The 17,497-nt window shown below is 41.9% G+C and overlaps 1 protein-coding gene across 1 annotated transcript in view; it reads left to right on the forward strand.

Moving 5' to 3' along the window:
* Positions 1–17,497, forward strand: part of Dnah11 (dynein axonemal heavy chain 11) — a 327,366-nt gene that overhangs the window by 236,805 nt on the left and 73,064 nt on the right. Inside the window, exons 63-65 of the mRNA XM_087911463.1 lie at positions 3,728–3,891; positions 14,803–15,038; positions 16,376–16,498. Coding sequence (XP_087767589.1) covers positions 3,728–3,891; positions 14,803–15,038; positions 16,376–16,498 — 523 coding nt within the window. The remainder of the gene's footprint in view (positions 1–3,727; positions 3,892–14,802; positions 15,039–16,375; positions 16,499–17,497) is intronic.

Below are 17,497 nucleotides of genomic sequence, written 5' to 3' on the forward strand. Positions count from 1 at the left end.
CTTACCGTGTACCTGAGGCTGGCTTCTCCTGCATCAGCTTCCGAAGTACTGATAGTACACACATGAACCACCACACCAGGTTTATACTGTTTTCTAAAATCCAATTTCAGCTTGTTGCAACTGTAGCCCATGAGCGAGGCCGGCTGCCTCCACTCTCAGTCCCAGTCGTCTCCTCTCCGCTTCTGGCCAAAGGCTTTAAGCTGTAGATGGGCTCTTTGCAGAGTCTCACAGACAACCCATTCATCATATAATCCGTGCTTGTTCCTTGAAAGTCCCTTCACATTCTCGGTGCTTCTCGCCCTCCTGCTGCTCCACATCACCAGCGTCTCCCTGGACTATGCACTCCAGTAGCTAACCACCTCGCCAGAAGGTGCACCCAAAAGTTTAAGTGATGTGTCTCCGTGATGCCTCTACATCCCTTGCTGTCATTTCCATTGCCTTCTTGGTCCTCCTCACTGTCGTCCTGTGGCTCTCGGACTCTCCCTTCACAGGGCCTGCCTGGGTCCGTCTAACAGGTGGCTGACTCCCTTCATTCTTTGCCAAAAGATCACTTCAGCACGTAGTGCTCACACCTTGGTATAACAGTATACTTAGCTTCCCTACTCAAGCCCTCTCTCTCTCTCTCTCTCATACACACACACACACACACACACACACACACACACTCATACAACTCTATGGTACTTTCTCTGTATTGCACTTTTTCATAGTGTCCCATGGTACGTATGTCTATACATGCGTAGGTACATTTTTTTTTTTTTAATTTTGGCAACCTCATATATGAATGGCAATGTATTTAGATCACATCCACTCCAACTCCTCCAGGACCTTTCTCCATATCCTCCCAATCGCTTGTTTTCTTCCTCTTCTTTTTGTTTTATTATCCACAAGTCAAATTGGAGTTACTCATATGTGCACAGGTGTAGGGCCATTCAGTGGATCATGAGCAGCCTACCATGGACCGTGCTAATGAAGCAAACTACCTCTTCTCTCTCGGTAGCTCTCACTTGCCAAAAACTCCTCAGCTGGGGCAGATCCTAGTGAGTCCTTCCTCAGTCCACGCTGGAGCTCTGATCGGCTGGATCTTGTACAGGTTCCTATTGGCAACCACAGCTCCTGTGAGTTCCAGAGTACAAGGATCTGGTCATGTCTGTCCTGGGTCCTCTCTAACATCTGGCCCTTACAATCTCTCTGCTCCACCTTCCACAATGTTCCAGAGTCTTGTTGGAGAAGGGGTGCATACTTTTGGTGTGTTTCTTTTATGCCAAATATAAACAAACTTTTCCGCAGCAGGAGCCTCGGGTATTTTGAACCATTTGGTCCCAGCAGAGACTAGTACCCAGGGTCAAGGTCATTAATAGATATTTGTTGAATGAATAAGTTGTCAGAGTCTCTTTTGCTTAAAAAATAGTGTTTTTGAAGGTTTATTCTTTTCAGGTCAGTTGAGAAATTTTGCGATTATTAGTTCTTATAGCTGCTTCCACTTAATGAAGTAAGATTTAAGTAGTTGCAGTGTTTCCCGTTTGTGAGGTACATGAGAAAAACTGTCGTGTAATGAGACTACTTCTGAGGTAGAGATTCCAGTGTGGTAGAAGCAGGCTTTCCCCACTATCTTCACCGTGCAGGGAGACTCCCAAAGCCTGGACTCATGCTGTTTCAGACAATAAAAGTGGGGGGGGAGCTTGTGTGTTGTTAAATAGGAAAAAAAATATTTTTGAAGGATTAATTGAACATGTCAGATCTTTTCCTTTGAGGATAAATTCTTTCTGACTAGAACAGGAGACAGTTAACTTCTGAAAGGCATCAAGACTGATGATTTTGTCTATATAGCATTGACCTGGAAGCTCAGCCATTCAGACTAATAAATCAGGCAATTTATATTTAATCATTAACTAACTCCTGAGCTGAACAGCTGTTCAAAATTAGAAATGGGTCACCCCAGCCAGGATGACATTACAGGCAATCTATAATGCATTAGAATAAAATTATAGTGATTTTTAACTGTCCAGAAATTTATTACAGGACATGTTCCAACTCTTAAACCCTTGTTAGCCACTGTCAGGAATGATTTATGCGGCTGGGGCGCTGAAATGAAATTATTGACGATCTCAACAGCCAATAAGTCTGTGTTTAGTAATCTCAAGTCCAAAGGTGTTTTGGAGAATGAGGTGGGTGCACTTTATTATCACTTACACAGTGGCAACTACAAGGATGGAGGCAGGGGGATGAGAGTCCCTGAGCATGGGTTATCTGAGGCTGAGGAAGGAAAGGAAGGAATTCTAGTTCTTTTTCTTCTGTTCTGTTTTGTTTTTCGAGACAGGGTTTCTCTGTAGCTCTGGGGCCAGTCCTGGCACTAGCACTGTAGACCAGGCTGGCCTCGAACTCACAGAGATCTGCCTGCCTCTGCCTCCCGAGTGCTGGAATTAAAGGCCTATGCCACCGCCCAGTGAAAGTAATGAATTCCGGAAAGAGGACTAGAGAGTTAGACCTCCCATCTCTGCAGTGCAGCTGGAATGGTGATGTAGACCAGAACCAGGAACCCTCCATCCGGCCAGGACTATTATGGTCTGCAGGAAGCTGACATTCTAGTTTTCTGTGTCATGTGTCAGTTATGTTTCCTGTGGCTTTGTTTTTTTTTTCCTGGAGGGAAGAGGAAACTCTTAGGATTCTCTTTCCATATAGTATGAAATTGTTGATTATTTTAGCTCCTAATAATGTTCACGTCCTTAGAATGTTAATTAATTTTCTACATGCCTCAAAATGAAGTAAATTAGTGGAGTATCTTGCAGTTCAGGCAATCCATACATATTTATTGCAGTTTTATACAAATCCAATATTAAGGGCTCTACATACTTAACCTGTAAATCAGATTTAAATGACCAGCCCACTAGATAGAAGGACGTCAACACAGTTTCTAGCGTATTGTCATTGAAGTTGGCTGGGCCCTGCTTCCCATCAGTTAACATGGCTCAGAGCTCCCGCCACTGATTTAATGATTATATTAGAAAAATGGCCTGAATTTGGTTACTACTGGAATCATCCTTTAATTAACAGAATTCAAAATAAATGGCTATTTAAGCTTTATGTTTTAATTAACATGAATGATGTTTGACAATTTTCTTTGTCTGTCAGCCCATAGCCAGTATATTATAAAAAAAAAAAATCTTGGTTAAAGCGGTATAGTGCTATTGCCAAAAAAGGTGGGGAGGTAAGAACGGAGACCAGCCAGGCTGCCATCAGGATTTTAACAGTTGAGCATGGTACTAGCACAGCTAGCACTAGAGAGACTGAGGCAGAGGCTTAGCAAACTGGAGGCCAGCCAGGGTTATAGAGTGAGCTGTCTTTATTTGAAAAATAAATCCGAACAGCACTTGCTTGTAGCAGGAAGTCTTAGGCCTGTCCTCCCAGAGGCCAGCAGTTGACTGACCCACTAGGAAGGACCCCAATCACCATTAAAGAGTTAGTGCAGCAGAGAAAACAAGACGTGAACGAGCCCGTGTCACATGGTGCTGAACTTGGCTGGAGAGAGTGGGAGAATTGTGTGGTGATGATGGGTTTCAGACATGCAAAAGATTATAGCAGCCACTCCACCCAGTTCTGCTCTGTTCTCCCAGAGCTGGCACGGAGGTCATAGCCTTGAACGGTCTTGTCAGGTAGCTGCATTAAGCACTTGCCGAGTTGATGCTCACCCTGTAATTACATATGGGTAATTTTATCCTTCAGTCAGAAAAGATTCGATGGGGTCAGTCCATTAAGTCCTTCGAAACTCAAGAGAAGACACTGTGTGGAGATATACTGCTTACGGCGGCATTCGTGTCTTACGTTGGGTCCTTCACAAGACCGTATCGCCGGGAACTGGTGGACTGCAAGTGGGTTCCGTTTCTTCAGCAGGTGAGGCCCATCCGTCACACTGTCAACATGGGGAAAACATTGCAAATAAATTACATCAGTGGCCTGTGTGTGTGCCAGCTACTTTTGTACCTTTGTAGTGATGTCTTCAACATCATGTTTGTTTATCTCATTTTAATGGTGATTTGTGCCTGGAGGTGAAAGTGTATAGACTGCATGGTTTGAGAGAGTATATTTCGCAAGACAATTGGAAACAAAACCAGATTGTTAAAGTATTGAGTAGCATGAAGTGTTTTGTTTTCTTACTAATATTGATATTTATTAAAGATTGTTCAAGATTTATTTCAAATTAAAGTACAGTATTTTGTAAAATGACATTTTTTAAAAAGCTCACCATAAATTTGAATGCTGAAATCCATAGGTGACATAAAATCAAAGAGCTGAAATATTTGAAATCCTGTGGTTTAAGATCTCCTGTGTGTGGCTGAGAAAACAGAGAAGCAGGGATTTTAAATGACTCCCATTATGGGGTAGGGAGTCAGTCCATCTGATGTCGAGACCGCGGTCTTCTTGTGACACCGCCGTTGTGATTGATGGAATGGCCTCCCCGTTTACTTACTCACCCTTTTCTGGGGTGTCAGGACATCCTCAGCCCTCTGCGCATTAGTGTTCCCCACTGGGCCTCAGCTTCCACAGCCGCCAAGGGAAAATCTGCAATTTCAATGAAATCAATGTTTCAGGGACAGCTCATCGTTAAAGGAGCACAAAAAATCCCACTGAAACTAAATTACGTCACACACCTATAATCTCAACGCTTACTTTTATATTGAAGACTTCTTACATGAGACGATGTGTGCTATTCTAGGTGGTCTTTAAATATCACCAACAATCTGATTTTGTCCAATTTTTAGGGCATTGTGAGTTTCAAAAGTGTCTGTTCTCTGGTTGTCTGTCCCTTCTCTCTTTTTTTTATTTTCTTTGTCTGTCTTCTCTATACTAGAGTCTCCCTGTATTTGTCCAAGTCATTCTGTGAGTACTGCAGACGGACAGGCACCCTCTCCTCAGTGGGTCTCTCTGCACTCGTAGTTATTAGTAAATAACTTCTATTCTCAAAATGATGAGGAAATTCAGCTCTGACACCAAAGCACTGGGCACTGGCTTCCTGGTAGAACTGCTCACTCTGGGCTTGTGCTGAGAGTGTGGACTTACGGTGCCAAAACATTTTATGTTTTCTACACTAGAAACTTGCCTTTTCCACATTAGGTTTAAAATAGTCTTTAATCTGATATAATTTATGCTTCTAGAAACTTCCAAGGTAGTTGAGTTTTATTTTTCCCATTTGATTCTAAATCTGGGATTCCATGAAATGTGAACTGTTCTTAACAGATCATAAAAATTCTAAAATTGATTGACTTGTTCGAATTAACATCTCAAATATGTGACCGAAGCAAAATGACAATTTCCCGGTGATATATGCTAAGCCTGTATTAATTTCCACAGAGGACCTGTTTATTTGTGACCCTGAGATTCTCCCCAAGAAGCCCCATGCTGTTTTCAGTCATCATAGTTCGGTATCTTTAGTGTTTTATAAGTTACAGTGCATCACCGTGCAAACAAAGGCAGACATTAAATAAAGAAGCCTCTTCTCCCACTCATGTCTGGTAATAGTTAAACTAAAGGAGGATGTGACTCTCAGTGTTCAGAGAAGAGCGTTTTCCAAAGTTACCTTAATAATGTCTAGGTCATCGATAAAGGACATGCTTGGGTTATAGCATCGTGATTGCCAAAGGTCATACTCACTTGATAGCTGGTTTGTGTCCAAACCAAGAGAATGCCTAGAACACCCAAAGACAGGCAGGAGAAACACAGCACTCCTTTACACTGAGGAAAAATACAAAAACTACTAGGAAAAAAATGAATTTTTTATTGATGACCTAGACATTATTAAGTTAACTTTGGAAAAGACTCTTCTTTGAACATTGAGAGTTGGTTGTCTTTCATGTTCTCAGAAACATACATAGTCTGAATGATACATCTTATTTTAATATATAATCTAGATACTATAGTGTTATATTATTTGTGTTTTAATAAGTGAAGTTTCCCTGAAGATTGTTTGGTTGGTTTTTGTTGTTTTTGAGAGGGTTTTTCTCTGTAGTCTTGGCTGTCCTAGAACTCACTTGGTAGACCAGACTGGCCTGGAACTAACAGAGATCCACCTGCCTCTGCCTCCTAAGTGCTAGGATTAAAGGTGTGCACTGCCACCACCCAGCACAGGATATGTTTTTAAAACAGCCAAAATGATTTTAAAATAGGACTACAAGAGACCTTTGTCCTTCAAGACATTAAAATATATTCTAAAACTACATAATTACAACAAAGTACTTCTGTAGGGGACACGGTAAATGGGATTAGATTAGTGCTCAAAATCAAGCAAAGAGTTATTTAACATCTACAACACAAAAACCTAACTAACATGACTACAGTTTTACTATTATAGATGATTATCTACTAACCCATAATTTTAATGATACATTACATTTTTAAATGAACTGTATAAGCATAATACCTTAAACAAGACTAGAAATGTACATATACATAGTGTAACATAATTAACCTTAAGTTTGTATCAATAGAACAAGATTTATACCAATGTATTAATCTTTATATCATATCCTCATTTTTTTTTTTTAGAAATTGAGTGTGAGCGACATTATAACCAACCCTTTTAAAATGAAAATGAACATTTATAGACACTTATTTTGGGAATTTGTAGTTTTCTCCAAACTGCTTTCTACTGTTTGTTGGACAAAGTATTTTTAGGGTCCATGAAGACCTTTACTTGGGACTCTGTTCCATCAAACCATATTAGTTTGGAAGGAATTCACAGGTTCTTATCTTCTGTGGAAACAAAATCAGAAACTCTTTTCCAAAGTAACATATGCCTAGACTCAAATTTTGAAGTCAAGATACCTTTAAAATATGTATATTGGTGTAATGTAGCAGCACCCACAATAATGTCTCTCTGCAGTTAACTCATTGACAGTCTAAAGTTCAAATAAAACACAGTAGTATGCATAATCCAGACTCTCTGTGTATTTTCCATCTTTATGTGGCTTTTTAATATTACTCTTTTTACTGTCTCATTAAAGACTTTGTTTTATCTTTTAAAACTATATCTTTCTAAACTTCATATACCCGTTTTTTAAACACACTATGACCTGTTCGAGGTTTATTTCTGTCTGAATCTCTTTATTGTGTATCTGTACTCCTTTCTCTATCACTGCTGTGCACTGTGAGGCAGACATGGCGAGGACCAGAGCAGCCACTTTGGTTGTTGGTTCCACCCTTCTCGGCTTCCAGCGGTGGCAGAGGTATGTTTACCTCCAGTTCTGGGAGCCATGCTTACCACCACAACTCTGGTAAGCAGTTGGCCCATGCTGCCACCAAGTAACTTGCAGCACACTGCCCACAAACCCCATTCAAGTGCCTCATAACAGGACCTCCCAAAAGAGGCAGAGCCATTTGTGCCACCAACATAAAACTATAAAGCTGTTTCTTAAAGGAGCCACAGTTTTTACTGCTAATGCTGAGTCAGGAAGTCTTCTCTTAAAGGAACCGCACTGAACCATGCCTTTGCTCACTGCCAGCAGAGTCGATCTGAAAATATGCAGGTACCAAGAAGCTGCTCTTGGCTTCCATTTTTGTAGGTCTAGAAGCCCTCTTTTTTTTCTTTAAGATTTTTTAGGTCTTACATGGATCCATGCCAGACAGTGAGTACCATTTGTAAACAAAGACTACACTTTGGCTGCCCAGATCCCAATGATCACACAAAATCTATATTAATTCTTAATCACAGTGCTGTTTGGTCTACTAGCTCAGGATTCTTATTAACTAACTCTTACTTCTTAAAGTAACCCATTTCTATTAGTCTGCGTATCGCCACAAGACTATGGTTCACTAGTAAGGTTCTGACATCCTTCTACTGTGGCAGCTAAATGGCCTCTTCCTGACTCCACCATCTTTTCTGGGATTTTCACCCTGCTGTATTCTGCCCTGCCATAGGTCAAAGGAACTTCTTTATTAACCAATGGTAATAAAACATATTTACAACATACAGGGGGAAATCCCACATCAGCAGCCCTTCCCAGAACTTTCTCAGCAAAGATCAGTTTAAACACAATCACCTGGAACATACTATAGATTCTGTCTGGGGAAAGCATGGAAGCAAGGCAGACGGCCATATCCAGGGTACTGACCAGATTGGACATTCAACAAAAATAAACATGTCTTAAAAATTGAATGTAAATATTTGTCATAGGCGGCATGAAATCATGCCTAAGAACAATCCAGGGAACAAGATGCCCTCTACCTTTTCTCCTGCAGACTCTCTCACAGCTCCCCAAGGCATTGCTCACCATGAGCCATTCTTCTGACCATGTTTCGATATTTCCCCCTTTTTATTTCCTAAATTTTAGGATATTCATTCTTGTTTGGAGTCATTGACATCCTAAGATAAGCATGAACAGGTATAAGTACAACTCTAGACACCAGCGTGCTGTGCAGTCAGGAACAGAGATTCCTGCCCCACAGGCATCAGAAGCCCCTCTTCGAGTCCTCATCTGGAGATTCAGACAACTACTTAGGAAATGTCTTATTCTGGTACCCAGTGATCTAAGTTTTTATACCATATGGGACAGGACAATGGCCACATATAGGGCTGAGCATCCTGAAGATGCCAGGAAACTCAAGTAATAGGTTCCCAGTGGGGCAAATTTAAAAATTTTAAAGTTAGTGAGGTAATCTCAGGAAGTATTCCCCCTTTTGACTTCTTAAAAATTGTTTCTTAAGGGTGGACTGTGTATGTTCTACAAATGTTTGACCCTGTGGGTTGTGAAATTCCAGTGATATGTTGAGTTTGCCATTGTTCTCAGCATTTCTTAAAATTTCTACTAGTAAAAGCTGGACTATTATCTGTTTTTAACTCTGTAGCAAAACCTATAGCAATGAATTCTGAAATAGAACTTTGGAGGAAGGTAATTTACTTAACTTTGAATATTGACTAGTTAGTATTTTGTCATGTGCCAGGCAGTAGTGGTACACACCTTTAATCCCAGCACTCAGGAGACAGACAGGTGGATCTTGGTGAGTTCGAGGCCAGCCTGTTCTACAGAGTGAGTTCTAGGACAAGCTTCAAAAGCTGCAGAGAAGTCCTGTCTCAAAATACAAAAAGAAAAAGAAAGTTTTGTTGCTGCGTAAGCCTTGGCTATTAATACTTAAATTTTCATGTGACCATTTTTGGGGAACAGTATGATTAGCAGTGGGGGGAACCCAAGATCTGAGTCATTGACATAAACAGGAATGCTATTTTTCCCAGTTAACACAGTGACACACAGGAGGACCAGGTCCATAGCTCAGTATGGCTCAGCAGGAGCAGATGCCTGCAATAGAGACAGCACAGCAGCGCCAGCAGCTCTGCAGCCCACCCTTAGACTTCAGCAGTGTCACTCCTTCAGACACTGATTTCTCAGTCACTTTTGGTAGGGAGGCTCTGTTCTTTCGGTTTGATGATTCTGCTTTTCCATATCCTTTCTTTTCTTCAGGTAGAGCCTCTGTAGCCACTTTGGAACTTCTTTGTACCTCTTCCACAGACTGAGTCAGTCTTTCAGGTGTCCTCAGCTTCCCTGAGGAGAGAACACACACATCCCCATCTCCAGTGGGTTACTGGAGCTGGGCCACTCAATTGGCCAGACGTGACATCTCCACAAAGAACGGTGACTCTGAATCTTTTCAGAGGGATCTTAAAATGTTCTTTATGCTTGCCCAAATTTTATGTAAAATAGAAGATAAAATATTGTGGGGAGTATTCATACTACCTCACTCACCTTTCTTTATTTGAAAATTATGTTTAAGTTGTTCATTAGCTCTTAAAAGATTGTGCTATGATTTACCCTGCAGGACCTTTAGGGGTTCCCATGGAGAGAAGTGTAAGGGGGGAGGGTGACAAGGGGAGGTGACATGGATGGCAACACAGGACAGAAAGATGAGAGAGAGAGAGAGAGAGAGAGAGAGAGAGAGAGAGAGAGAGAGAGAACACTGCTTGCCTCTTCAGAAGAACAGCCAGAAGAGAGCCGGAGTAGGTGAGGCTTGTCTCTTAAAGGAACAGGTTACTGTTGGCCATGGTGCCAGGTTCCCAAGGGGCAGGGCCAAGGTGCCTGGATGCTAACAGATTGACCCTGAGGCCTAGTATATGGAATGCCTGTGATGTGGGTTACATCAAACTGTTGCCAGAATTCTTGAAAAGGTTTAGCAGTATATGCAGGAGCATTGTCAGTTTTTAACCTTTTCACAGGGCTATAAAATAGCATAAGCCAATGCTAAACTAGTAAACAAGTTAATTTTTAAGTGAGGCATACAAATTTAAAGTTAATCCAATTTTTATGTTTAAAACAGAACCTTTAGTTTGTCATCATCATGATTATTATTTTGTAGAAAGCAAGATATCATCCATATAATAAAGGCAAGAGGAAACAGCTCTTTTGCTTTCTTCAAGGCATCAACAACAAACTTTTAACATAAAGTTGAGCTATTTGTCATTCTTCATTCCCTTTTTCCTTGTTGGATGCCAATAGTTGAGGTATTGTCTGCCCTGGGAGGGCCATAGCCAGAGTTAACCCTTGTGTATGCAAAGGCCCAATATCAGTACAAGGGTGGTTGTAATCAGTAATGCCTCCTTTTGTAAAGGGATGGATGGCAGTCTGGCCTGCAGCATTAGCATTCTCACATGCTGATGACTGACAATGAGTTCTCTGCCTACCCCTTAACCAGAACCAATTGCCTGCAGAAGATGAGAAACAAAATCTTCATCGGGCTCATCAGGCCTCTGTCTAATTTTAGAAAGTTCCTCTGTCTTTTTCACCACAACCCGGTAGCTTATGCCATGCATCCTCCTTCCCAGAGAGCAGACCCCAGCAGCACACCATCGTCTGCCTTACCACATTCATTTCAGTCCTATTGTCGTCCTCAGGTAGAGGAGGATATAGTAACCGTTCAAGTCGGGGAGCAATCATTCAGAATATTCTGAGAATCCGAGTGCTTTCTGCCACTTCTGCTGCTGCCAGCCTGACCCAAGCCATCATATTCTCTTAGATTGGTATAAGAGCCACCAAATATCTTTTCCCAAGTTTTTAATATGTTGTTTGTCCCTTACCTTTCCTCTGAACATACCCAGTCTTAGCTTTCAAAAATGAAAGTCCATTTTCTTCTTAAATCCCCTGAATCCATTGCACTCCAGATATTCCACAATGCTAGAAAGCTTCAAAGCCTCACAGGGCTGCTTGTTGTCTTACTTGACCCCACTTGATTTTATTCCTCTTCTGCTTTTGTCTGCTGTAGCCACCTCTTGACCGTCCCAGGTGTTTCAGCCTCAGGCCTTCCCCTCGGTCTTCCCCCCCACACACACACAACTCTTTGTTCAGTTAAGATCATCCAGGACACTAGATAAGATTACAACCCCATCTCCCAGCATGCCTTTCTCCTTTAGCTTTGTTCTTGTTTATTTTGCAGTGCTAGGAGGCAAACCCAGAAGCATCACATGTTTTTAAGGATTTAAATTTTAGACGTTAAAGGGAAACACAGATGCATCATTCTGGTATAGGGGTGTGATGTGTCTCCCAGCCCACCTCCCATTAATTTTGTTATATAGATGACATTGTATAGCAGAGTGGAGAGGACACATGTTTTAACACTCCCACACCATCCCCCCACCCTCCCACCCCCATCTTCCACCAGGAAGAGTGGTTTGAATTTTATTCTGGCATAGGAAGTCTCCAAGGGAACAGAAGTCTTTATTTATCATGACAATAATCGCTGTGATGAAGCTTGCATCAGCAATACTCAAAGTCCAGGAATGACTTGATCCAGCCAGGCACAAAGTTTTCAGGCAGATATCCAGAAGTGAAGGAGGCAGGGAATTCATGGGAATGGCAGGAGGAAGTTAAAATATGAGCGGTATATTTTAGACTGGCTAGAAACCTTAGTTTTTCTGAAAGTAGATAAAATATAGTAATGTACCTCAAAAATTAAGTATATAGCTACAGCTGTGACTTTATAACCATACTCATGAATATATACCCCAAAGAAATAAAAGCAAAGACTCAGGCAGATGTTTACATGCTCAGGTATCTAGAAGCATTGCTGATGTTAGCCAAGGGGAGGAAGCAATCCTGCTGTTCAGAGACAGGTAGGTAGTTTGTTTTTTTGTGGGTGTGATAGAATAGAATATGACTCAACATAAAACAGGAAATCTGATTTATGATTCAGCATGGATAAGCCTGGCAGCCATGATTCTGAGTGAAAAGAGCTAGGCATGAGAACAGAACAAGATAGAGACGTCAGATTCATAATGACAGGCAGAAGTAGCAAATGCTAGGACTGGGGTGAAGAGGATGGGGGGTTTTCTGAATAGAATGAGGTTCATCTTGGGAGGATGAGAAAGCTCTGCAGATGGAAGTGGATGATGGCTCCATGATATTGTGAATACTTATTGCTATATATACTAGTATATATATATACTATTGCTGGACTATATGATGAAAAAGAAAACCTAGTAGGGTAATGGCTGGATGTCCCAAAGCTGCTAAAGTGTATGGAAGGGAAGCAGGTGGTACAAGATCAAAGTGTTGGGTCTGCACTTCCAGATGAGTTGTGAAACAGTTCTATGTATTTTAAGGTCTAGGGCAGTAACTTCAGTCATGCACTGAGGTGTGATGGCATCATGCATACAGACGGGTATGTGTAGAGACAGCTTGGGAGGAGGATACATATCAGCTTCCTGTGCCCGTGTGCCTCCCCTAGGATGCTAGCTGGCATGGGTGGAGGGTTTATTCCTTCTATGCATGTGTTTGAGAGTTAATAGCAAACTTGGAAAGTTGAAAAGAGTAGTTGGGTATGGTGACACACACCTTTAATCCCAGCACTTGGGAGGCAGATGCAGGCAGATCTCTCTGAGTTCAAGGACAGCCTGGTCTACAGAGTGAGTTCCAAGACAACCAAAGATACAAAGAGAAACCCTGTCTCAAAAATTAAAAATAAAAATAAAATAAATAGAGTTTAAAATAAAGCCACATAAAGATGGAAAATACACAGAGAATCTGGATACTGTATGTTATTGTGTTGTCTTTGAATTGTTTGATGGCTGAGAAAGGAGCAACAGCTGCTAAAAGACATTTGATTATAAATGCTGCTGATTAATCCAACATATATATTTTGAAAATGCCTTGACTTCAAAATTTAAGTCAAAAGATGTGTTACTTTGGAGAAGAGGTTTGGCTCTTGTTTCCACGGGAAGTGAGAGGCTATGGATTTATTCTTGCTTAAAAAAAATCAGGTTTGACTAAGGAAGATCCCCTAAAAAATCTCCAATAGGAGAGGATGATCCAGATGATCCAACATTTCAGAGGACCTCTGTTGGAGTTTCCTCTGAGTTCTACATCCAGAACAGCCTCAAGACCGCTGACTGAGATGATCAAGTCTCATAGAATATTCCAGTCAGGACTTGACCATAATCCTAAATTTTCTTTAGGTCCCCATAAAATTACCAGCAACCCCAATCAGCAGGAAGTAGCCTAGAAAACTAAGCCCATATCCCTCCCCCCAAAGAAATAGATTCACAGTTCATGTTTTTTTTAAAAAAAAAGCAAAAAAGATAATTGGGGGAGTGCTATGAGACAGTGGTCTTGTATCCTATAAAGATTTGTCATTTGTACTGGTTTAATAAAATGCTGATTGGCCAGTAGCCAGGCAGGAAGTATAGGCCAGGCAAGAAGAACAGGAGAATTCTGGGAGAGGAAAGGCACAGCCTGCAGTCGTCACCCAGACACAGAGGGAGGAAGATGAGAATGCCTTACTGATAAAAGGTACCAAGCCATGCGGCTAACACAGACGAGAATTATGGGTTAATGTAGGATGTAAGAGTTAATAAGAAGCCTGAGCTAATAGGCCAACCAGTTTATAATTAATGTAGACCTCTGTGTGTTTCTTTGGGACTGAACGGCTGCAGGACTGAGAAAGACAGAAGCCTTTGTCAACAGAAAAGGACCAGAAGGAAGTCATTAATAAGGCAAAGAGATACATGGAGGACTTCACAGCTGGACCATTTCAGCCTCAGAGCTGACGTTTAGGAAGAGGATGGAAGGGTAGTGGTTGGGACCACCTACAGAGAAGAAAAATGGCCACTCTTTCCCACATTCCTTTTCAGTAATAGAAGTACTCAGAAAAGTGTCTCTACTTAATTTTTATTAAGAAAAAACCCTTAAATGAAGTTAACTCCTGGGCCATGATCCTCTGACCCACAGTCATGGCGGATAAAACTACATTGGAGAAAACTGTTTATATCTACGAATAGTAGTTGAAGCCAAGTCACTGGGGCTAAAGAGGGAGAGCCTGTTGAGAGATTTGTTGACCTTCCCATATAACTGCAATAGACAGCCTGGATTCGAGAGCTGCTGGGCTAGGGTGAATCCAGGTTTTGGCTAAAACAAGTGGATGGGGTTGTAAGGCTAAGATTCTAAAGGAAATCTGGGAAGAACTGTCAGAGAAGTTCCAGAACTGTGCAGAGGTTCAGAGCTGAGATGGAATGCACAGGGCTGTATCCCTGAAATATCTTGTTCATTTGGGTGAAGATGACAGACTTCACTCACCCACCCCAGAAAAGACATGAAGTGGTCGCAACTAATAAACTAGATCCTGAATCCACAGCAGACAGGATTCTGAAAGGTCTGTGTTCTTTATTTCACAATTCAAGATGCATTTGGCTCTGAGGAGTCTGCAGAGAATTCATATGTGTTCCCCTGGCTTCATTTTCTCTTGGCTTTGGGCTCATTTTCTTGTCTACCACAATCAGCCTTTCTCCTCTGCCGTGCTGCTAGTTGATCCCATTCAACTTTGATTTCAAAGGTTTCCATTCCAATAACAGAAGGCCTGGACTTGATTGCCACATTGACAGACGATGCTACAATTGCCACCTGGAATAACGAAGGGCTGCCCAATGACAGGATGTCAACTGAAAATGCCGCCATTCTAACGCACTGCGAGCGCTGGCCCTTGATGATCGACCCTCAGCAACAGGGAATTAAGTGGATCAAGAATAAGTATGGGCCTGACCTGAAAGTCACGCACTTGGGCCAGAAAGGGTATGTGGTCCTGATGCTGGTGTCTTTGTGCTGCCCTGTTCTGTAGTGTAGTGCCCTTTCTGTAGAAAGCTCTGACTTTCTACCACGTTACAGCATTACAGTTTGCTGCTCCTTGTTGATTTTCTAGCTCATATTTCTCATAAAGAATTTCTGTTGAAAGACATTTGTGTTGGGTAGTATCCAATTAGTTTAAGGGTTTGGAAAAAAAAAAAACATTGTATCTGAGATTGAAAATGCATGAATTTCCTAAGGCTTAGAATGGAAATGTGTGGCACTCCTTCTCTGGAGTGTTGGGTATATGGCAACAGAAGAATTGTGCTTGTAGGCTATCAGTACTTGGAGTCACTGCCCTGAGTGTATTCTTTGCCTAGAGAAGATGCTAACATGGCTACAGGTTCCCACACTGGGTACGCAGTCTCCTACACCAGTTCCACTGGCCATTTTTGAAAGTTGAGTCTGCTTAGATGCCATGTCACTGTGTCCTGTAGCACCAGGGTCTAACCAGCAGGAAGCTGTGAGCTCACAGTTGGCCTTCATTCAGCACTGAATGGATCATTCTGGACCCACTGATACTGCCTTGAGTCTCCCCTGTCCTTTTACACTTCCTGAAGTAAGGAATCGCTGCAGCTGTGAGACATAGACCCTGCTAATCTGAAAGATCACTTTGGATAGGAGAGATTTGTTTTACAGAGCAGACATAGATGACAGTTTATGATGTCATCTACAGAAATAGATGACAGTTTACCATTAAAGACATAAAGACTAAGGTCTGAGGAGATAGCCCAGTCAGGAGAGTGTTGGCTCTGCAAGCATGAGGATTTGAGCTAGGTGTGGTTTACAATCCTGGCACTGGAGAGAGAGAGGCATGCATGTCCCTGCGGCTGCTGGCCAGCAAGTTTCAAGTCACTGAGAGCCTGTCACAAGCAACAGGGTGGATCGCTTCTGAGAAACAACACCAAAGTTGACCTCTGGCCTTCAAGCATGTATGCGCACACACGCATGCACACACACGCACACAGACAGACAGGTCTAAAGCTTGATAAAACCAGTTATTTAGTTCATTTATTCTAAATGGGCAAATGGAATAAATGTAAATTTATGATACTTAGGTCATTTATAGTTATTTCAAACACTGAATATTGCCAGAAAATTCGTTTATATTTGACAGCAATTTTTTTCTCAAACTTTGACTCATAATATCTGGTGTGATAATGTGTTATAAGTTTCCTTTAAGTTCATTTCAAATAGCTACATAAAACACAATTTAATCATATAATTTTGAACATTTTTCTGCGCTCCTTTACATCTTACTATCTCTAATCTGACTGCACTTTAAGGTTTTTAAATGCCATTGAGACAGCCCTGACCTTTGGTGACGTCATCCTAATTGAAAACCTCAAGGAGACAGTGGATCCAGTCCTTGGTCCTCTGCTTGGCAGAAACACCATTAAGAAAGGGAAGTAAGTGATCTGTTGTTCTTTTAAACCATGCTCTGTGCCAAGCAAGCTTGCTGCTGTCGCTGGTCCACTTTGCGACATTTCTAAACTCCCTTTCATTACGACTGTACCCTGAAGCCAAACCAACCTCAGGTCAGTCAGACTCACCTCTCACTCCACTTGGCAAATGTCCCCTGCGTATTTACTTCCTGTATCACAGATGAGAATATACGGGCAGTCTGACACGCAGCTTACTCTCTAACTTCAGCAGTCTGCAGAGCACTGTTTTACTCTGCTGCATGCCACGTACATCTACCTAGTGTACTCCCCAAATAGACTTGAAGTGGTTAGTATTTTTATCAGCATCTAGTAACAGCATCTAAAACTCATAGGTTTACTGTGCTAACTCCTTTTAGTATATTTAATATATGCATATTACACAATACATCTACACACATACATACCCATGCGTACACACATACACACACATCATATATACATAAGCATACACACGTATACAGCACACATATATACATATAAATACACACATACACATAAGCACATATACGCACACACATACATGCAGATGCACACACATTCAAAGAAGAGAGTCTGCCTCGAGATTCATGAAGCTATTCCAACACCACCAGTGTTGGTAGGTTACCAACAAAGGGGACTACGCTCTGCCTCACTCTCAGTCACACATGTAGCTGTCCCAGTGGCACCATTCCCCATGGGACATCCTCTCAGGGGCATGGAAACCACCTCCTTTGAGTCACTGTGCCTCGTGTCTACCCTGGTCAGAAAAAAGAGCTATGTCTTTAATGACACCTGGTTGGGAAGTTATGCTTGAGGATGGGGACATGGCGGCGCCAGCATGGGGATCCGAGATCACACCCTATAGAAAACTGGAGGTGATGTCACATCTGTGATGCCAAGCCTTCTACTGCGAGGCGGGAGATGGAGGCAGGAGAATCCACCGCAGCTCCAAGGCCAGCTAGGCTGGTGTAGGCAATAAAGAAC

This window comes from Myodes glareolus, chromosome 11 (genome assembly GCF_982192425.1).
Source record: "Myodes glareolus chromosome 11, mMyoGla1.1, whole genome shotgun sequence".
Taxonomy (NCBI): Eukaryota; Metazoa; Chordata; class Mammalia; order Rodentia; family Cricetidae; genus Myodes; species Myodes glareolus.